At 38.8% G+C, this 22,045-nt stretch overlaps 2 protein-coding genes across 20 annotated transcripts in view; one reads left to right on the top strand and one right to left on the bottom strand.

Annotated features, from left to right (window-relative positions):
* Positions 1-2,969, top strand: part of KANSL1L (KAT8 regulatory NSL complex subunit 1 like) — a 151,139-nt gene extending 148,170 nt beyond the window's left edge. For all 4 annotated transcript variants that reach the window (XM_034955052.4, XM_034955051.4, XM_034955054.3 and 1 more), the window contains one exon: positions 12-2,969. In XM_034955052.4, coding sequence (XP_034810943.3) covers positions 12-242 — 231 coding nt within the window. In that variant the 3' untranslated portion in view covers positions 243-2,969. The remainder of the gene's footprint in view (positions 1-11) is intronic.
* RPE (ribulose-5-phosphate-3-epimerase) lies at positions 927-20,654 on the bottom strand. Of its 16 annotated transcripts, XM_055109064.2 has the most exons (9): positions 20,418-20,617; positions 19,733-19,763; positions 13,471-13,550; positions 8,575-8,672; positions 7,065-7,204; positions 6,920-6,973; positions 6,536-6,670; positions 5,619-5,705; positions 927-3,520 (listed from the first exon to the last, which is right to left on the bottom strand). In XM_055109064.2, the coding sequence occupies exons 1-9, from the start codon at positions 20,537-20,539 to the stop codon at positions 3,398-3,400; spliced, it is 870 nt and encodes a 289-aa protein (XP_054965039.1). In that variant the 5' UTR covers positions 20,540-20,617; the 3' UTR covers positions 927-3,397. The 16 variants fall into 16 exon arrangements, with proteins under 16 accessions (XP_054965039.1, XP_054965040.1, XP_063451342.1 ...); XM_055109065.2 differs by lacking the exon at positions 6,920-6,973 and having other exon boundaries at positions 20,418-20,629; XM_063595272.1 differs by lacking the exon at positions 19,733-19,763 and having other exon boundaries at positions 20,418-20,552.
* Between the last annotated feature and the right edge of the window lie 1,391 nt (positions 20,655-22,045).

Here is a 22,045-nt window from a genome sequence, read left to right as displayed (position 1 = left end):
TCCCCTTTCAGTCTTTGTGGTGGGAACGACGGGCTTTTCCACTGAAGGGTGAAGACATGGCAGCCTTATTATGTCAAGATGAAAAAAAGGATCAGGTTGAAAGGTCAAGCACAGCTTTCCATGGTGAAATCTTCGGTACCAGTGTACCAGAGAATGGCCACCATCCAAAAAAGCAGTCAGATGGAATGGAAGAATACAAAACCTTTGGTCTAGGACTTACTAATGTTAAAAAAAATAGGTGACAGGGAACAGGTTAAGAAAACTAGGTAAATGTAGGAAAGATGGGAGGAAATAAAGCCCTGTTCTGGATCCCCCATCCCCTCCAGAATAAGAGCATGTTCTGCATGTATTAATCTTTTATGCTGTTTAAGAAACAGGCAAGATAAGTCTGTTTTTCCTTCTGGAACCACAAGGGTAACCAGATTTTCATCTACAGACAAGTGGTAGTCATTTGTGTTTATCATGCAACTTACTTACAAACACCAAGATATTAATTGCTGCAACTTGATGTCAAATCACATTACTGGGTAATTTTTAAGACTATGTACCCACACCATACATACATACATATATATACACATACATACAAACCTGTGTGCCAAGTGACAGCTATTTTTTTATATACATGGTAATTCATTAAAATTGCCTTAGTAATATATTAGAATATACAAATATGTGTGTATAAAATAAACATACACACACACACACACACCCCTATGTAGTTTTTAAAACACTGGCAATGACCCACTCCCCTTGGAATGCATGTATGAACTACCCTATGAAATGTAAGCTGCAGAATAGATAAAACACAGGTTTCCACTAATAAAAGACATCTGAACGTCCTGAATATAGAGACAGAAGTTTTTTGTTGTTGTTGTTGTTTTTTAACATGTTTAACCAACAGAAGTTATTTACAGAAATGCATATATCAGGCAACACAAAACTCCTTTATTCAAAATCACTGCTATCTTTGGGACTAAACACAGGCTACTTTCTGTTTACTCCTAACAAAATAAAGCAAGCAAATTTGAGTTAAATATTGGTGCACTTTAATACTATCACATCTTTGAAAACTCAATTTGAGTTTTACCAATTAATGTGTCTCATGAAGAGAAGACACCAGTTTAAAATGAGCCACAAACAGTAAAGTCCTATCAGTATAAAATTTGAAAAAAAAAAAAAAAAGATGATTGTATTTCTAGATTAGCAAGAAATTAGTTAATTCTGGCTGATTTCTATTTCTAGCTAATTTGGTCATTCTTTGCCATAGCTTACTCTATTCAAATAAACATATATTCTTGCTTGCATTCTAGATTGGAAATTAAAATTTTTCAAAGAACAAAGCTTCAATATTGGATACTGAAGAGTATACATGAAAGAAAATTCCTTTTGAAGCTATTAAACCATTTTTTTTCTATGTGAAAGTTGAGGACAATTTATATAACTCACTTTTTGTCATGTAAGAAAGGTTACTCCAGTTGTACTACCCACATAACTGAAAATATTGGCCATTTGGCCTTATCTGTGAGATTTGACACTAAGTTTTTGTTAGAGATTGGAAATTATACTAGTCCTTTTAAGGGGTAAAAAATTCAATTCAATACTGACAAACTTTTGCTTGTAGTTTTACTGTACATTTATTTTTAAAGAAAAAGAAAACAAAAGCCAGACAAACCCAAGTTGTCCAGGCAAATAAACTCAAATCTTTGTCACGTCTGATATTATAATCCTCTATGTAAGTTTTTTAATTAAAGTTATTTCTATATGCCTTGTGTTGCTTGTTATTAAATGCGACGTATTCATGGCACAAAGCTTTCCCAAGCTGAATAAAAACAAACATTAACAAATTTTTACCTTGTAATGCAGGAAGAAACCCAAGCAAGCTCTAGTCTGTGCTTAAGTGTTAGCATTCTTAGTTTTTGAACCTTATTTCTCAAAACTTATAGTAGCCTCAAGAAGTCTATTGATATTGGTCATGATTATTTCTTGCCATATTTATAACACAGCAAGAGTATTTACAGGAATGAAGTAGCTGACACATATTTTTAGACTCTGTGTAATTCAGAACAGTTATAAATATTTAGTTTATGGATTGACTCTGCATCCTGTCATCTTTTTGCCTACCTGATCTTTCTTGGAATAAAATAATATATCCTTGGGGTCAAGATCCATAGTTCCAGAATTTTCTCAGCCATCTGGTTCTGCTACAGCGTAAAATTAGACTGGAAATAAGACAACGTTAAGTAAAAAGCTTCTTTTACCTAACCCACCTCCCAAGGGCTCCATTTGTAAAAGTACAGACCAGAAATTCTACCACTTCCCAGATCCTTTCCAGGGTACCACCCTATTAAGCATTAATTTCTTCATTTTTTAAATGGGGACAAAAATATCTGCTTTATTATTACCACTTACTTATAGAGGTGATTTACAGATTTAATGAGAATATATCAAAGTACTTTATAACTCACAAAAATATAAACTTATATAATGCTGTTTACTTTGTGTTGAGCATATTCTAAATTCTGGGACTAGTACTGGAAACTTTACATATATAGTGTTACCTCTTAATTCTCAACAGAACCCCACAGTTGCTATAATTACATTTAATGTATAAATGACTTTAGAGAAACACAAAAAAGATTGGGTGATTTGTTAAAGGTCCAGCTAGAAAGGGGCAGTCAGAATTCAACCCAATATTACCTCCAAACAGAGGTTTTACTTTTTCCTTTCTACTCAGAGCTAACACAACAGCATTATTTAACGTTCTTAAGAATGGTGGGGAGGAATCACTGAATAACCTGCTTTGACAAAACACCCTGATAAAATCTATGCTTGTATTTTAGAACCCCTGGGTTTCACACATTGTTTTTATAGTTTTCACATATCAAGTGTAAGGTGAAAAGTGATAGATTTTAAGAACCAAGAATATGGTATGCTCCCCACCCAAACTTATAAACAAATCAAAATAACATGAAATAGAAAAAAACCATAGAGACTTCCTTTGCTTTTGGAAAACAGCTGAGAAACAACAAAATTCTTTTCAGAAGTACAGACAAAATTTGTTTTTGTAGTGTAGCTAATATGCCCTCCTTAGACATTAAGACACTTTTCTGTTTGTAACCTTAATGCAGCCGTATTTTTACTTTATAAAAATCAAATCTCTCAATCAAAACAGTATCTTACTCACTAATCAATAAATTGCATCACTAAAAATGTAGTTATACACACCAATTTCTGACCTCTTAGAATATTCTGCACAATCAGTTTTAATCACTGGAATGAGTAACTGCTCAAAAAAGCAGTACGGCTTCAATTGCATTATGATTTGGTAGTCAATATTCCTGTTTTCCAGTAAAAGGGAGATTTCATGAACAGGAACACTGGGCTCCTTATGGTTTCATCGATCAAGAGAACGTTTCTGAGCAGCTTCTGAGCAAACATTTCTTAATAGGTTGATCACAGATCTGGGGTCTTCACTCCTCATAATAGCACTGCCAGACACAATCATGTTAGCTCCTGCCTGGAAGAAGTAAACAGTTAGGTTATGCCTCAAAGGAAAATGTAGAAAAACCTAAAACAGAATTCCTGGACTAGAGCGTCTACCCTGGCATCTGTCAACATTTCAATCATATGAGAGCCACTTTGAGATTAAGCAGACTTAAGCAATCTAGTTCAATAAGAAAAATTTAAAATGTTCACAGATGAGGATGTCAGACTATTTTTAAATGTGTCTAAGAAATCATTGACCTTTCTGGTAAACCAACTCTTAATAATCTACATGGTATCTTTGCGACCTTTAGATAAGGTTTAAAAGCCTTTACTCCTCAAGTCCACTAAGGTTTTTCCCAATATGCACCAATGCCTCTATAGTTACTAAAAAAACACTTTTATTCTTTGAATTATATTTATATGAATTTGTGAGTGTGAAAGGACAATTATTGCTAAAAATGTAAAATTATCCATAAACTACGGCAAAATTGAGTTCTCATTTTTGTGTCAAAAAATAGAATGTCTCTTTATACTTCATTGCATTTCAGAATGGTTTTGAAGTGGCTTTAAAAAAGTTTTTAAGATACATTTAAATATGGAAGCAAAGAAATTGAAAAAGAAAAGCTAAAAAATTGGGTCCAAATTTAACTCTGATCTTCCTAGGATCTGATTCAAGGATGGAAACCCAATCTGTTTTGTGATTCATTGCTAGAACAAAGAGGGAGAAGTGGGAGAACCACAGGCTGAGGAAAATTTTTCCAGACAGTGTCACTTCATGTATGACAACATTTCTAACAATATTCCTCACAGAAATTATAAAGGTGAGTTTTATAGGGTTAACACTGCAAATATTCTCTTCAGTTAACCCATTTATGCCTAGTGTTCCATTATTGGAACGCTAAGCTTGTGGGAGTTCTTCATATCCTGCTGTTTAAGGTCATCGCCAAGGTCTGATTTTTCACACAAAAAATTTGCTACCTCTGGCATAAAAGCAGGAATAGTATACTGGCAAAGCACAGTTTAGTACAAAGCAATTCCACAAGCGGTCAAAAGGATATGAGCTCACTCATCATCTGGCCAGCCCCTCCTGCATAAGTATTTACTACTGTCAAGCTTTTGATAGGTATATATCAAGCAGAAAAGTGTGGCAGTTATACAAGAACCTGGAAGTAGATACATCACACTGTGGAAGAAAAGCAGTCATGTAAGCTTTAATCACTTGCAGTGCTACCAGAAGGGCTGGCATCCTCAGGAGCCTGACTATGCTAGACTAGCTATCTGAAAAAAAAAAAAAAAAAGTAAAAAAAAGTTTTTACTTCTATACAGATAGCCAAAGAGGTATCAGGCCTAGATTTTCATCAAAAATGGTTCTAGCAAGTTCTTACAAGGAACAACTAAATAATATGTAGGTTCTAAAGAATAATGTAATAATTAGGTCAATTAGATTTATCTATTTTCCCCCCTTGGTAGTATCTTTTAATTCCGTATTTTGGAAAAATTTCTCACTTCCAAGGCCGTGAAACTTAATGATCTTCCAAAGGGCTGAAATTCAACATATTCTTTTATAAAAAAGAACTTTCTTCAGCCTTCCTGAGAAAACCAGGATTTACAATTTTAACAATTTATGTGATTTTAGAATATCCACTTATGGGCCAGACGCCATGGCTCACATCTGTAATCCCAACACTTTGGGAGGCCGAGGCAGGCAGATCACTTGAGGTCAGGAGTTTGAGACCAGCCTAGCCAACATAGTGAAACCCTGTCTCTACTAAAAATAAAAAAATTAGCCAGGCATGGTGGCAGGTACCTGTAATCCCAGCTACTCAGGAGGCTGAGGCAGGAGAATCGCTTGAACCCGGGAGGCAGAAATTGCAGTGAGCAGAGATCACGCCACTGCACCCCAATCTGGGCCACAAAGAAAGACTGTCTCAGAAAAATTAAAAAAAAAAAAAAAAGAATATCCACTTATGGCTGTTTATTTTCCTAGTTGTACATGTGAACAAAAAATACTTTTCCAACAAAGAAAGTCAACTTAGGAACCACAGAGGGAATCGCTGGCCCATGAGACAATGTCCTGGAGACATATTTGATGGGAAATTGGTCTAGTCATAGTTGAAGAGCAATCTCACCTCTGCACATTTATGGACAGTGTCAGGACCTACTCCACCATCGACCTCTATATCCAAAGATGGGAACTGGGTCCTCAACCAGTGAACCTAGATATATACATGAGGAAATAAGTAACTCCTAAAGTGGATATGTTGGTGGGGGTGGGGGTGGGGGCAATCAAACAAAAAAATCCAACAGCAAATATTAGCAATTAAAACTCCAATTGTCTCACACAATAACTATACCAATACAACATATTACTGGGGAACACTTGGTTTTTAATAGCAAGCTTTGTTCTATTTGGCAAACAGCAATCTGTATTGTCTTTGCAGAGACTGTCATGTAAACAAGACAGACAAATCCTCAATAGTCAATGACAACTTCCAAGAGATCTAAAAGTTAGAGATAATAGTTTCAAAAGGAAATTTCAAGACTGCCAGGCGTGGCTGGCTGACACCTGTAATCCCAACACTTTGGCAGACCAAGGTGGGAGGACAGCTTAAGCCCAGGAGTTCAAGACCAGCCTGGGTACGTAGTGAGACCTCCTCTCTATTAAAATGTGTAAGAATTAGCCGGGCATGGTGGTGTGCACCTGTAGTCCTAGCTACTCAGGGGGCCGAGGCAGGAGGATCTCTTGAGTCCAGGAGGTCGAGGCTGCAATGAACCCTAATTGCATTACTGCATTCCAGCCCAGGTGACAGAGCAAGACTTTGTCTCAAAGAAAGAGAAAATTTCAAGATAAAGATGTAATACTTCTCTGATTTCCAAATCAGAAATCTATTACAGCATTTATTATACTGTATTAGAATGATCTGTAAGCATCCCCATCTCCTCACCTTCAGAACAGGTTATGCCTAAATATACAAGCCTTTCAATAAATGCTTACTGAATGAACACACTGTAAAAGCCTCACCCCAAAATCAAATACTTCTTTTACCTTTGGCATCATATCTTCCATGAATTTCTGCCCTCCAAACCCCGGTTCCACTGTCATAACCAAGGCCATATCTATCTGATTAGCCCATGGTGCCAAATACTCAACTGAGGTTCCTGGTTTGATGGCAAGGCCAACCTGTAACAGACACAAATATGCTATATCACATTTACAATTACTTCTGTATTATATTATTGTGGCATAGCAGGCCCAGTAAAAATATCTGTTCTTATTTTTTAAAAGTTAACAAGACTATTAAATGTAAGTATTTTCAACAAGCAGTAGCTTTCAGAAAACTTTAGTGGAATACATAAATGCTATCTGACAAAGAAGTTAAATCCTGGCATCATAGCTGAAGAACAGCTGCTTAAGTAAGGTATTCTTTACCTGCAATGGGCCCTGACTGTGCCACTGCACTTCAGCCTGGGTGACAGAGCAAGACTGTATCAAAAAAAGAGAAAATTTCCTGTTTCCCGCAAATCTTCCCAACTGAGAGTGAATGTTACAAAACACTCTCATCACGATTTCTTACCTTCATCCCATTCTCCCGAATGTCTTTAATCAAAGCCCCTGGGTTCTCAGTAGCCTCGAGATGAAAGGTGTACTGATTGGCTCCTGCTACAGCCATTGGCTTTACCCACTGTTCTGGCTTGGACACCATCATGTGCATGTCTAGAAAGAAAAGACACTTCAAAATATTACTGAAAAATACCTGGCTCATGTTATTGGAAGCCAACCTGTATGTAGTTTTTGCCACTTCTGATAAGAACTCTTTGGCCATCACACAAATCATTATTTAAACAGTTCTAATTCAGTATAGGTAGTTTCCTCTTATTTTGAAGACAAGGATTTATTTAAATTCATTTACAAAAAACACTATTTTCCCACAAAAAGCATACAGTGCTGTATATAAAAAGTTAACATCTAAAAATCAGGAAATCTAGGTCCAGGTCCAGGAAATGCCACTCTAAAAAACTTAAAGAATAAGTCATACTATCCATGCAAACTAGTTTCCTCTAGGAAAAATTAAGTGATCCTTTTCATTTATTCTTTCAATTTATTGAGCTATTGCTGCATCATTAATTATTCTAGGTCCTAGGGTTAGAGCAAAAACATGAAACTCTCCTGTCATAGGGATTACATTCTTAATGGGAGAGTCAAACAATAAACAAAATAAGTAAGTAAAATGCACACTAGGTTGGCAGTTAATATGGCTGGTGTGCCTGGGGAAGGAGATACACCAGTCAGAGGTCAGGGAAGCATGTGGTGAGGAGAAACCCTTCAGCATTCTGCAGGCCACTGGGAAAAACCACCACAGTGAAGTGACAAGATAATATCGACTGAGGAAGCTACGATAGCAATAACCCAGGTGAAAAATGATGGCAGCAATTCGGGATGGATATGTTCTTAAATAAGAGCAAAGAGAGCTGAGGATAGATGAGATGTGGAGGATAAGAGGATCCTCCATGGATAGATAGATGAGAGGAAAATAAAGATGGCATCAAGGATTTTGACCTTATCAACTAGAAGAACGGAACTGCCATTAATTGAGAGGCAAAAGACTGCAAGAACAAATTTAGGGGGAAGGACATGTTGACTGCAAGAAACCTGATATTCATCCTAATTCTAAAGCTTGATTCATATAAACACATAAGGTGAAAATGGGCATGGCCTTCTTAAAGATCTTGATTTAAAACATAATAGCATTTCATAAGAAGGAGAGGGCAGCTTAAAACAAGCTAAACCAAGAAATAACACTGTGAAGAATCCTGTGTTTGATAGATGGTAGTGAGGAGAGGTTTTGAGTTTTTAATTTTGCTAGAGGAAGCACATTTCTGAAACAGCCAAGCTATATTTAAGAAAAAAATTCTAACATTTCAGAACAATTATGAAATACAATAAAGCCTTGAAAAAAAAAGTCAGAAAAAGAAAGTATAAAGCTTGACTAATAAAGTCAAGATTAACGTTTGTATTTCTAATCCAGCAAAAGTAATTGTATGAGAACTTTTTTTTTTTTTTTTTAAATAGAGATGAGGTCTCACTGTTTCCCAGGCTGGTCTCGAACTTCTGGCCACAAGTGATCCTCTCACGTTGGCTTCCCGAAGTGCAGGGATTATAGGCATGGGCCACCACACCCGGCCTAAATTAGAACATATTTTAATAGGTAAAACTTTATTCTTAAAAAAATGTATTAAATCTGGTGTTTCTTATTCTTTGCATCATAAACAAGGAAAATTCAAGCCGGTTTAAAATACCTACTCCAGGCCGGGCGTGGTGGCTCACGCCTGTAACCCCAGCACTTTGGGAGGCCAAGGCGGGTGGATCACGAGGTCAGGAGATCAAGACCATCCTGGCTAACACAGTGAAACCCCATCTCTACTAAAAATACAAAAAAAATTAGCTGGGCGTGGTGGCGGGCGCCTGTAATCCCAGCTACTCGAGAGGCTGAGGCAGAATAGCGTGAATCCAGGAGGCGGAGCTTGCAGTCAGCCGAGATCGCTCCACTGCACTCCAGCCTGGGCGACAGAGCGAGACTCCATCTCAAAAAAAAAAACAAAAAACAAAAAACAAAAAAAACCTACTCTATTCATTCCTTAAGTTACCAGACTGCTAGCTATGTCATCCTTACTCAACCTCTAGCATCCAGTAACCACTAGCAACCCTCAATGGAGAAGTTCTATGGTGTTCAGGGAGTCAATGGTTCAGCAAATCTGTGCATAGTTAACATTAGATCAGCAATTCCCAATCATTCTATTATCATCTATTATAATCATAATCTATTATTCATAAACTTGGTCAACAATATGCTGATTAAAAAGAAGCTAAGGTCTATTAAATTCTAAGTTACATTAAAAAAACACTATATATGGCTAGGTGCGGTGGCTCAAGCCTGTAATCCTGGCACTTTGGGAGGCCAAGGCAAGTGGATTGCTTGAGCCCAGGAGTTCACACTCTTAAAAATTATTAAAGACCCCAAGAAACTTCTGTTGATATGGATTATATTTATAGATATTTAATGTATGAGAAATTCAAAATAAGACATTTTAAAGCATGTAATTTTTGGCGGGTTTGGTGGCTCACACCTATAATCTTAGGAGGCTGAGGAGGGAGGATGGCTTGAGCCCAGTTTGAGACCATCCTGGGCAACATAGTAAGACTCCTTCTCAACAACAACAGAATAATTAGCTAGGCATGGTAGTGTGCCCCTGCAGTCCCAGCTACTGGAGGGGAGAGGTGAGGTGGGAGGACTGCTGGAGCCCATCAAGACTGAGGCTTCAGTGAGGTATGAAGGCCACCACTGCACTCTAGCCTGGGTGACAGAGCAAGACTGTCTCAAAAAAAAAAAAAAAAAAAAAGGATAACTCTATTACCTATTAATTAAGAGTGGTATTATTTGTTTTACATTTTTGCAAGTTTTCAGTGTCTGGCTTAACAGAAGACACCTATATTCTCACATCTGTTCTGTATCTAATCTGTTGTAATACAGATGTTCTGTAACTTACAATGAGGTTACATCCCAATTAACTCAACCTAAATTGAAAATACTGTTATCTCTAACTGCATTTAATATACCTAACACACCAAACATCATAGCTTAGCCTAGCCTATCTTAAATGTGCTGGGTGGTAATTTTATAAAGGTTAGCTGCAGTGTGCACTCTGTAAACCCTATCAATGAGCTTTTCATTCTTTGTTACATTAAAACCCATTGTTTGTCTTGTATTTTGAATGGGTCTTTTAAGTACTGATTTACTGAGTTACACACATCTTACAAATAGTGACAGATTTCATTCCATAGAACCCCAAAATCACATTTGGTAAAATAACTACAGATCTCATCAGAAAAGCTTGTTAACTGTTGGGACGCTATCAAACCCAGAGTGCTAAGATACACAAGTTTTTCAAAATTCTAATTTTGGGAACAAAAACTGACAAGGTATCTTTCCTTGAAGAGACAGCCTCATTTAGTTAATATTTTTTAAATGTCATTAAAATAGCCAGGTCTGAAAAACCATAGTTGATCTGTCAGTTGTTCTTTCAAACAAACACAGTGTTCCGGAGGAAAGCAGCTAGTTCAGATCATACCTCTATGGTGCAAGTGGTTTTCCTTGAGAAAACCATTATGTTCCAGTATGCAGCAATGCAGCACAAGCACTTTATATGCACTTCCTACTTTGCCACGCAAAATATTAAAAAGGCATGTATTCAGGGACCAAGATTTATTAATTTGTACTGCTTCATCAAGGATATTTATTGCAAATGCATGATGATGAAGAATATAATAACTCCTGATACAGTCCCTGCCTTGAGTTGGTTAAGGCACCAGCAAACTAACTCATCAATGTTTTTGTACCATCAGTAGAAATAATGGCAAATAATTTCTTAGGATTATGAAAATAGTTTTGATATACTCTCATGGATGACCCAAAGGGTCTTAAGGATTTGTGTGGGTCCTTATACAACATACTTGAGGATCACTGATTTAGACAATAACAGGAACAGACTTTTCCCATCACTGTATTTCTTAGACATTTATTTCTACTCAATATGAAAACTGAACAGTTAAGAATGTTAGCATTACATATACAACACAACATGTAATCTAGGTCCTAGAATACATTCATGTATCAATTATCCAACAACCAAAATCCAAGAATTAAACAAACGTTTCTCAATATAAAAAACAAAGGTAGTCGGGCTCAGTGACTTACACCTACAATCACAACACTTTGGGAAGCCAAGGCAGGAGGATGGCTTGAGCCCAAGCGTTCAAGATTAGCCTGGGCAATACAGGGAGATCCCATCTCTACAAAAAGTAAAAAAAAAAAAAAAAAAAAAAAAAATAGCCGGTTGTGGTGGCACACACCTGTAGTCTTAGCTATAGCTGTGGCAGGAGGATTGCTTGAGCCCAGGAGTTCAAGGATGCAGTGAGCTATGATTGTACCACTGTACTCTTGCCTGGGTAATAGACGGAGTCTGTCTCTTAAAGCAACAACAACAACAACAACAAAAAGCGAAAAACCAAAAAACAAGGGTCACAAAACCCAAACATTAAAGTGAATGGAGTTCATTTATCTTTTAGACCAAATTCTAGAAAGATTAATTAGCAAGTTTATCAACAAATTAAAAACAAGAAGAAAAAGCAGATTGTGTGTGGTGGCAGCAACACAGGATTGCTAAAAGGAAAGGCACTGACAGGAAGGGATATAGACAATAGTATGGTGTGACAATGGGAGCCCAAATAAAAGGGAGCGAAAAGGGGAAAAAAAGCAAGCATTAAAAAAATTCACACAAGCAAGCCAGAAGCGAGGATTCTGGCTATTGGTTGTACAGTGGGAGAAAACAATGCTATTTATTTCATCCACCTCTCGTGGTCACAAGAACAACCGTAATTCATAGGAAAAGTCACGGTATCTGCTATATAAGCTAATCATGGCTTAAAAAAAAGTTTAGATAATCAGAGGACTATATCCCATTATATGGAAATTTCAAAATGGTGAATATATTGGTGGAACATTGTTTCCTCATGCCACATAAATGAGGTAATAATGTACATTTTCTTTGGTGAACTCAAAGTAGATAGATCCTACACAGAGGCTGGAGACTATATCCAACAGAATTTTCTGTGATATTGGAAATGTCCCATAGCTGCACTGTACAATATGTGACTACTGAAGACTTGCAATGTGATTAACGTGAATAAGAAACCGAATTTTTAAGTTTATGTTATTTAATTTAAAAAAAAAATTTTTTTTTTTTGACATGGAGTGTCACACTGTCACTCAGGCTGGAGTGCAGTGGAATGACCTCAGCTCACTACAATCTCCACCTCCCAGGTTCAAGTGATTCTCATGCCTCAGCCTCCTGAGTAGCTGGGATTATAGGCATTTGCCACCATGCCTGATTAATTTTTGAATTTTTAGTAGAGACAGGGTTTCACCATGTTGGCCATTCTGGTCATGAACTTAAGTTTATTTAATTTTAATAGCTACATGTGGCTTATGACTACCATAGTGAACAGCACAGAGTCCTTCATAAAACTGGTCAGCAATATGCTGATTAAAAAGAATCTAAGTTCTACTAAATTGTAAGCTACGTTAAAAAAACTATTTATGGCTAGGCTGGTGGCTCAAGCCTGTAATCCTAGCACTTTGGGAGGCCAAGGCAGGTGGATTGCTTGAGCCCAGGAGTTTGAGACTAGCCTGGGCAACATGGCAAAACTCAGTCTCTATTTTAAAAAAAAGAAAAAAATAAATAACACTATTTATAAAAATGTGTAAAATTTCTCATGTTTAAGAGATCTGGCAGGTGAGACATTGCTAACAATATAAATCACTTGTAGGCCACTAAGTAATCTTAAAAATCTTAATTTACATTGTACTAGGACATTGGAGTGAATATTTAGGCACCACTTGTAGAAAGCTCCAATTTGCACAAAATAAATGGCTTCTGGACCATAAATCAACTGATTCATAAATTCACTTAACAATTACACTGAGCCCTGATCATGTCTATGCTTAGCTTTAGGAAAACCACAGTAAACAAACTGGATTCAATCCCCGCCCTCAGAGAGTTTATAGTCTAATAAAAGTAATCGCAGATCAAAGGAAGTTCTCAGAGGAAAATCAACAGGTGATAAGATAATTGGATAAAGGTTAATTTGGGAGAGGACGCTCAAAAAGGCCTCTCTGAGGAAATGACAAATGACTTGAGGCCCAAAGATGAGGCAGCCAGCCAAGCTACTACCTTTCCATGCAGATTAGCCAAGGCCCAGAGGCAGGAAGAAGTTTGGCTTGTTACTGGAGTCTGGCCAATGAAGACCCAGGATAGGGAAGTTGGGGAAAGGGTGCCAGATGAACTTGGAAGTTAAAATCAACCATCCAGTTTTCCTTTACTTGAGCAACACATCCAGCTTCAGATGGCGTAACACCCACTTACCAAAGAAAGGGTCCTGGCCTAGCTGCTTTCGAAGGCTTTCTACCACAGGGTGACCAAAGGTGATGTTGGGAACAAAATGCCTACAAGACAAACAAAATCTACTCTGAAAATGTTTTCAATTCAGTTTCTGTATCTCTCTCAATATGAATTCTGACACAGGTTGAGGGGATTGTCTGCAATGTTTTTCAATTTAATACTTAATCATCAGTATTAAATAATACTAAAAATAATGGGTCATTTTGGTTTTACTAGGCAATGTCTCCTTGACATTTGAACAAATCATGTCACATATATTTTCATAATGATTTGACTCCGTAATTCACGACCCATGACAAGTAGAAATGGAGAGATGATAAAATCAGAAACCCTCAGGCTTTATGACTTGCCCAAGTCACACACTAGTTAGTAAGTTCTGGACTCTAATATTGATCTCCTGAATCCTAGTCTATCTCAGGAGGCCTGTGGCTACTTCTAATCACTTCTATCACAAGGCACTAAATGACAGTTTCTTTAAACTTTCTTAAAGATGACTAATAAAGAAACATGATGTGTTTATTAGTAACGACCACCTTTCACTGAGGGTTTACTACATGCCAAGCATCGTAATTTACTTCATTTCATCTTCACGACAGCCTTACAAAGTAGATGCTATTATTATCCCCTTTGAAGAGCACAAGATAAATAAAATCCTTAAGTAACTCAGTTAATAATTTGTGGAAGTGGATTCAAATTAAGTCTACCAGCCAGGCGCAGTGGCTCATGCCTGTAACCCCAATACTTTGGGAGGCTGAGGCGGGCAGATCACTTGAGGTCAGGAGTTCAAGACCAGCCTGGCCAACATAGTGAAACCCTGTCTCTACTAAAAATACAAAAATTAGCTGGGAGTGGTGGCATGCACCTGTAATCCCAGCTTCTAGGCAGGCTGAGGCAGGAGAATCGTTTGAATCTGGGAGGTGGAGGGTGCAGTGAGCCAAGATTGTGCCACTGTATTCCAGCCTGGGCGACAAAGCGAGACTTATCTCAAAAACGAAAACAAAAACAAAAACAAATCAAGTCTACCAGACCCACGGTACTTATCCTTTACCCTACTCCAGTTAATCTTTTTGTTCTATCACTAGTTCACTTAAATCTTTAACAAAACCGGGGCCGGGCATGGTGGCTCACACCTGTAATCCCAGCACTTTGGGAGAACGAGGTGGCGGATCACAAGGGCAGGTGATCAAGACCAGCCTGGCCAACATGGTGAAACTCCGTCTCTACTAAAAATATAAAAATTAGCTGGGTGTGGTGGCGTGCGTCTGTAATCCCAGATACTCAGGAGGCTGAGGCAGGAAGATCGCTTGTATCCAGGAGGTGGAGACTGCAGTGAGCTGAGATCACGCCACTGCACTCCAGCCTGGGCAACAGAGCAAGACTCCATCTCAAAAAAAAACAAACAAACAAACAAACAAAAAAAATCCCCTATATGCAAGTACCATACTAGGTGCTTCAGAATACTGTTTTGTAAAGGAAATACGCTACAGTTCCTATGACAGAGATTGACAGCTAATGAATGACTCACCAGAATTCACAACCCTACTGCTATCGTATAGTTGTCAGTGGGATGTCAACTCAGTCAAACCTTTTCATTCCCAGTTCCCTTTACATTCAAGTGGCCCATGTGACTTTACATCCCAGTTCCCAGTCCCCTTTACATCCAAGTGGCTCATGTGACTAACTCTCACCACCAGACTGTGAGTGCAAGTAAAGTGTGTCACTGCAGAGTTCAGAAGGTTAAGGAGAATTCCTTTCCTATTGCCACTTTACCCTTCTGCCAACAAAGCCCTTACAGAATGGAAGAGCCACAGAATGGAAGAACACTCACACTGAACTCTTTTATGAATGAGAAACTAGAATGCTAAGCTACTGAAATCTGGGCTTTGTTAAAGCAGCAGGTATTATCCTATATGAGGATTACAAGAAAAGCTATACAATAACAGGCAGGTAACGTGATTATAGATAAAACATACATAAAATAAGAGCAAGTATTAGAGAACGTTAAGAAAGAAGTTCATGAGATTTACAAAATAGGATTTATAAAGATGGGAAAAGAAACAAAGGCTGAAAATGAAGCAAAAGCAGAAATAAGCAAGTTACAGTCAAAGACGTGGAGAGTGGTATTGATCAACTTTGGCTAGTGTAAAAAAAAGATGGGAGGTTGGTAGTATCACATTAAAGGTGTCAAATGCCAAGCTCAGTGTCTGGACTTTTGTCCTGCTGTAAATATGAAGTAAGATCTTAAAGCGAGAAATATTAATAAATAAGATAGGATGGGAAATAAATTACAAGAGGGTAGGTGACTGCAATTGCCACTTGGTAAGTGGCAAGGAACACTAAGAATGACAAGACAGGCAAAACTGATCAGATCTGTTAAATGATTAGGTGTGTGGGAGGGGAGTTAAAATACAAACTATGTTTAAGGTCTCACAGTTAGATGACAGGTAGAATGAGTGCTAATAAAAACCAAACTTATATGTGGGCCACACACAGTTCTAAAGACTTTCTGTATATTAAATCATTAAAACCTCACAACAACCCTATGAGGTAGGTACTTTTATTAACTGTATTTTACAGATGAGGAACAGAGGCCCAAGGTCACACAACCAGTAAGTGCTGGAGGCAGGAATTAAACATAGGCACTATGGCTACAAAGTCCAGACTCTTAACTACTATGCTTATCTGTCCCTATAATGACAACAAACGAAACAAACAAGGGGAAAAAGTCTAGTGGAGAAGAGATTCAAGAGAGAGAGGTAAGGATTCAGGACACATCTGAGAGGGACACACAAGGTGGATAGGAACAGACACTTTCACTCAATAACACCTTGGTCTTTGGAGGTTTAATTTCTATCATTAAAAAAGTGATTCTAACATTTGCCTGAGCAATGATTGTCAGGGCTGTGGATAAGATGCATGTGTTAACTTAAAACTTGAAATAAGGGTCACAGAAGCAGGCAGTAAGGCCTATTGAATGTTTTACAATTCTGGAATTAAAGATCTGAATTTCACATACTGTTCTTTTAATTTGCTGTGTAGTCTGGGAAATAGTTTCGTTGTCTTAACAGGTTTCATTTATTATGAAAATAAAAGTATAATAACCACCTCCCGAGTAAATACAAGAACCAAAAAAAATATACTTTTACTTTTTTGGGAAAACCTAAACAAAACGTATAAAAATACTAACCCCAAAGTTACGTGACTTAATTTGTGCTTTTGAAAATCAATTCAATGCACTAGGTTCACGAAGTATATTGGAAGAACAAGAATGCATCAGTAGTCTCAAAAAAAAAACCCAAAGGCTACGCTAAGCCATAACAAAAAAGGGCTACAATCCTAAGCACGAAGTCAGGGTGTCCCAAATTTGCCAAACAGTAACCATGAGAGCAGTTCTAATGTATTTACAGTCTCTACCTCAGCCTACTGACTCCAAAGAGGACCGGGAATCTGAATTTTGAACAAATGCCAGAGGGAGTTAACAGACCAGCTTGGAAAACACTTAATTATTTCACTTAACAGAGAGAAACTTCACTAAAAAGTCTGCTTCATCATTATCTTATTCTGCCTCTTTTTCCTTTAAGTTATTTTCTGGAGTTAGTTAAGTGTGAAAGAAATAAAATACAATAAAAAGGTAACCCTTTCTCCCAGGGACTTACTGGAATTACACTGTAATTTTTTGTAATACAAGGATACAATTTTCTCTCTCATGTTCCATCATCACTCCTAAGCTTTACTTACGTAATTCTAACACAATCTACTGCAGACAGATCAAGCCATTTACCCTATCTCCCAACAAGGCAAAGATGGTAAGAGGAGGATTAGAGTTGCTATAAAAGGTACAGGACTGTAACTAGAACACAATCTTCCTGTGAATCAGGAATCACAAACTCAATGCTGCTGAGAGTTAGATAACATCAAAGAGCAAAACAGAGCAGATAGGGAAAGGGGCCAAATGAAGTACACCCCGCATGACTAAAGGTGAGGCTGCCCCTGTCAGCTCCAGCGCATGTCACCTGGTAAGACTGAGGGCCCAGTGCTAGCAAGTCTTTGAACTGTTTTTTTTTCCCCCAAAAGTCAGAAATGCAGTATTAATGTGAAATCGTCCGTTTTAAATCCTGGTAGCGAATTTAGAAATTAATTCTTTGCTCTGTTCCCATGGTTAGGATGAACACATTCTAGTCACTGTCCTGTCATGATGCATTTATGCGTTTTCTAGGGTTTTTTTCCCCCAGAGAATCCACTTGTCCTTTGTTTCACATATCCAATCATGCTAGTGCTCCACCTTCCACAGTATTCCCCAAACTGGTTTCTGACTTTCTAAATGAAGAAATTCCGTTGTAATCAGGGGAGAAATTGGAGGTCTTAGTGGGGAGGAGACTAGAAAACAACAAGCACATCCAAAGTGTAATGTTGGATGAGATTTTTAAAAGGGGCCAGGAAAAAAAAAACACGAAGGCAGTTCTGGGAGGGAAGGGACATTGTGGCTGGCCACATTTCAAAAAGGAGTCCACAGCCCACTTTCATAGCCCTAGCCTAGTAGACACCACAGCACATCACGTAGGGGCACTGGCACCATCTCTGCCAGGCTCTGCTGAATCTGGTGAGACATCAGGGAAGAAGCTGAATCTCCCTACACTGGTTTCCTCCTTTGCAAAAGGGGAATAGAAACAGCTCTTAACTCAGAAAGTAGAGAAGATTAAAAGGGAAATAATTTTAAAATTGTGTATGCAGAATTCAGTTTTTCCAAACCAAAGTATCTCCTGGCAAAGGGGAAGAGGAATCAATAAAAAACAAATACTTCATTTTTTATTTTTTTGTTCCCAAAACTCTGATCCATGGTAAATACTTTGCCTTACTGAGCTCAGTCTGCCATAGAGCTGCAAGGGGACAAAAGTGACTTCTGAGAGACTTCTCCTATTATGATTAAGCTATTCATTCATTCGGCCAACAATAACTAAGCACCTTATGGTGCTTTTCCAGCAAAGAATATATAGGTGAGCAAAAAGAAGATAAACTTGGCTTTCAGGAAGCTTATAGGGTAGCAGGAGAGACATGAAATAAGTTAACAAAAATAAGTATACAGTTAACAGAAATAAATATACAAATTATTAGTTGCTTTTTTGAGGCCAAACAATGTCTTAGTCATTCCCTGTAAGCCTAGGAACCACAGAAAGCATTTCATTTGAGACAACACAAGCTGTTGCATTGCTTCCAACCCTGGCTCCACCATTTCCTAGTTATGAGACCACTGGCAGATGACTTAACCTCTCTGTGCCCAATTCCTCGCTGTCAAATGCTGGTGGTAATAACACCACCAATTTCAAACGGTTGTTTGAGTTAATTCACAAAAAAAACTCCAGAACAGAAACAGTCAAGTGCTCATAAACGTTGCTACTATGGTTATCATTAATAATCCTGACTGGTGAACCGAAACCATTACTTTCCCCAACCATTGACTTACTCAAACATAGTCTAATTAAAACCAAATTGCTCAAACAGACTCACAAATATACATATAGCTGTTCCATCCTGTGACCCTCTAGGTATTTTCTCAGGCACAAAAATGTAGCTACTTACCTTTGAGGTAGACACTCAGGGTATTATTACCTGTGACAGTTTAGGGCTTTCAAGCAAAGATGTCAAAAATAAAGTATATAAGTATAATTACATATAATGGCCAATTAAAAGCCAACCTTTGTGAGAGGTAATATTTACAAAACTTTTTACACATTTGGCCTATTATTTTTAGTACTCTATGGTCAAAGTTTTGTCATTATCAGTTGGGTGGACTCCTAAGGTAACTGGGTAAAATGCAAAAGAGAAACAATACATTTAACCACATAGAGCAATGGAAGATAAAACTCTTCAAAGTCAGATTAACATTAAAAAGAAAAGGAAATCATCATCTTTAGAAAATAACACCAATTTGCAACTGAATGAGGGAACACAGGGTTTTTACCTATTTAAAATAAATTTATTTTTCCATCCCCACTCAAGATAATGGTATTTATGATTTTTATAGTCAGTTAACAGTGGGGCTCAGAGAACTACTTGGCAAACCTAGGAAGAGCCAAGTTGCAAGTCTGTCACAATCTTCTGTAATCTTGAGGGAGTCTTACTACTTTCTCTGGGGTTGTTTCCTCATTCTATAACCAACTTCAGAAACTAATATCCTGATTCCAAACAATATTATGTGCTGTAACTACGGTGCTTAAAAATTACTTACAAAAAACTGACCTCCCTGAAGAGCAGGGTGCCTGAAGAGAAAATAGACAGGAAAATCAGAATTGTAATAATGATGTAATTAACAATTATAGAGAACTTAATATACGCCAGGCACTGTAAACTTCTCATGTACTCGCTCATTTCATCTTCCAAGATGTCTAAGCGGTAGGTCCTGTTAGTAGTTCCATTTTTCAAATTATGAAACTGAAGCTCAATGAGGTTAGTGGCTTGTCCAAGGTAACCCAGCAAGTGGCAGAACTCGGGAACCTCACCGCAGGTGCCAACTTAAATCGTTAGAGAAGTCTGTCTCCCCAGCTTTGCCACTAACTAGCTATATGAGCTTGGGCAAGTCATGCTTCTCCCCTTGGGCCTCAGTTTCTCTAGCTGAAAGTGAAGAAATGTCCTACAGATTTAGGTCGCTTCCGGGTCCTAAGTGATGGAAGACCACACGTTACGTGGGGGGAGGGGAGGAACTGAGGTTTGGGACCCGGCCGCAACCCAGGATGCCGCGTCGGTTCTGCTCCTGCTAGAGCCTCCAGGGCTCCTACCCCACACCCCTTCTAGCATCGCGCTCAGAGTGAGGCGCTCGGTGGTACAGGGACGCGGTACATCCAACAAGCACTCAATAAAGATGCACTGATCCGCCCCGCCGCGCGGCAAGCCCGACCGGAGCCCGGAGGAGTTACCCGTCCATTACGTCCAGGTGCAGATAATCGGCCCCAGAGTCTAGCATCCGGAGGCACTCGGCCCCTAAATTGGCCAGGTCGCTGTTGAGGATGGACGGGCCAATCTTGCAGCCCGACGCCATACCGCTGGCTCCCAAGAGCAAGTTACCCCACGAGTCCCCGGCAATGCTAGAGCGTCACCCCGATTGGGCGCGCAGTTTTGGCCCCGCCCCTTCTCCGTACAGGCTTCCGGATTCTACCGGAAGCAGCGACTCTGCGGTGAGGAAGTCCCGCCTCCTCCTGGGGTGGGGCGCTGTCAGCCGTCCGCCTGGGGCGGGGCGGGGCACACGGGCCTCGTACACCTCATTTTGACCTTCCTTCTTGTGCTGTTTGGATCTTAACGTCCTCGCAGTACTCAAGGCGTTTCTTAACCTTTTTTCACTTTGCTTCTCCTGCAGTTCCCTCTCCTTGGCTCTTGACTTAACATCACTTTTTGTTTCTCCACCCTTTGCATATGCGTTTCTTTCCTCTCCAGCGCCTATGCTGGCCCTTTAAAACAACAATTAAAAACCTTTCTTCCTCGTATTTCTCCTAGAGCTCTTCTTTTGAGCTGGAGGAACCCTGGCTCTGCCAGATGCTAGCTGGGTGACCTGGCAAATCACTTCTTAACTTCGGTTTTCTCATCTGTAAAGACAGTGCCCAGCTTTAGGGTTGTATTAAATGAGTGAAGCCAGGTAATGCGCCCAGCAGGATGCCTGGTGCTCAGTACAAAATGGTAGTTATTATTATATTACCCTCTTTTTCTGCCTTTGCAGTTCCTCCTTACCTTTTTTGTTTTTCCCTCTGTTGAGGCTCAGAAAATGATAGCCCAAAGTGAAGGCCTCAGACGCAACAGTGTTTCTCTGACTTCCTGCCCTGCTCTCTTCTCAGTCTCATTCTAGGAGGCAGGTCATAGAAACTAGAGCCCATCCTCCCTAAGAAGAGTCATTGAAACCGGAACCCCCTTTCCCTGAAGCCAGACACAAAACCCAAAAGCATTACTCTAACTTTCCTCCACCTTTCTGTGTAAAAACTGGCCATAAATTATTTGACCCATCTCAACTGTAGGTTATAAAACTCCTCTTCTAGAGAAGGTTCTATCCCATATCCAGGAGGAGGGAATGCTGCACAGAGAGGCCAGGAATCTAAACTAGACTGGCCAAGGCCAGGTCAGTCTATTAGCATTAGATCGCCTATTTTGTCGAATCATATTTCTACATGGCTGTCTATACTTTGTTGAACCTAAGTATAAAAATGAGTAATCACCCCTGTACCTTTGGGTCTTCATTCTGAAGGCTCCTGTGTCAGGTAAAACTATAATCAAATAAGTTTTTATGCCTTTTCTCCTGTTAATCTTCTTTCTGTCAGTGATTTTCAGCAAACCTTTGGAGGGTGAAGGGAAAGTTTTCCCTTGGCCCCTACACCTCTCCAATGCTCATTCACAAATTGTGATAGGTTTGTGTGCTGTTCACACACAGTTCAGAAATGGATAAGAGTATCCTGATGCTAAATGTGCCTAGGGTCAGGAAAAGAGACAGAAGTAAAACCACTTGGCGGGGATAAATGGACTTAGCAAGAGCAATCCTTAAGGGGTCAGAATAGAGCATTTG

This window comes from Pan paniscus, chromosome 13, assembly GCF_029289425.2.
Source record: "Pan paniscus chromosome 13, NHGRI_mPanPan1-v2.0_pri, whole genome shotgun sequence".
Classification (NCBI taxonomy): domain Eukaryota; kingdom Metazoa; phylum Chordata; class Mammalia; order Primates; family Hominidae; genus Pan; species Pan paniscus.
This window is presented reverse-complemented; position numbering and strand designations above follow the sequence as displayed.

Coding starts and splice junctions, on each gene's coding strand:
- RPE (XM_055109064.2), bottom strand. CDS start 20,539: ATGGCGTCGGGCTGCAAGATTGGCCCGTCCATCCTCAACAGCGACCTG. Junction 13,551..19,732: donor TTCAGGGAGGTCAGTTTTTT/GTAAGTAATTTT, acceptor TTTGTCTTGTAG/GCATTTTGTTCCCAACATCA. Junction 3,521..5,618: donor CTGTCCATAAATGTGCAGAG/GTGAGATTGCTC, acceptor TACTTCTTCCAG/GCAGGAGCTAACATGATTGT.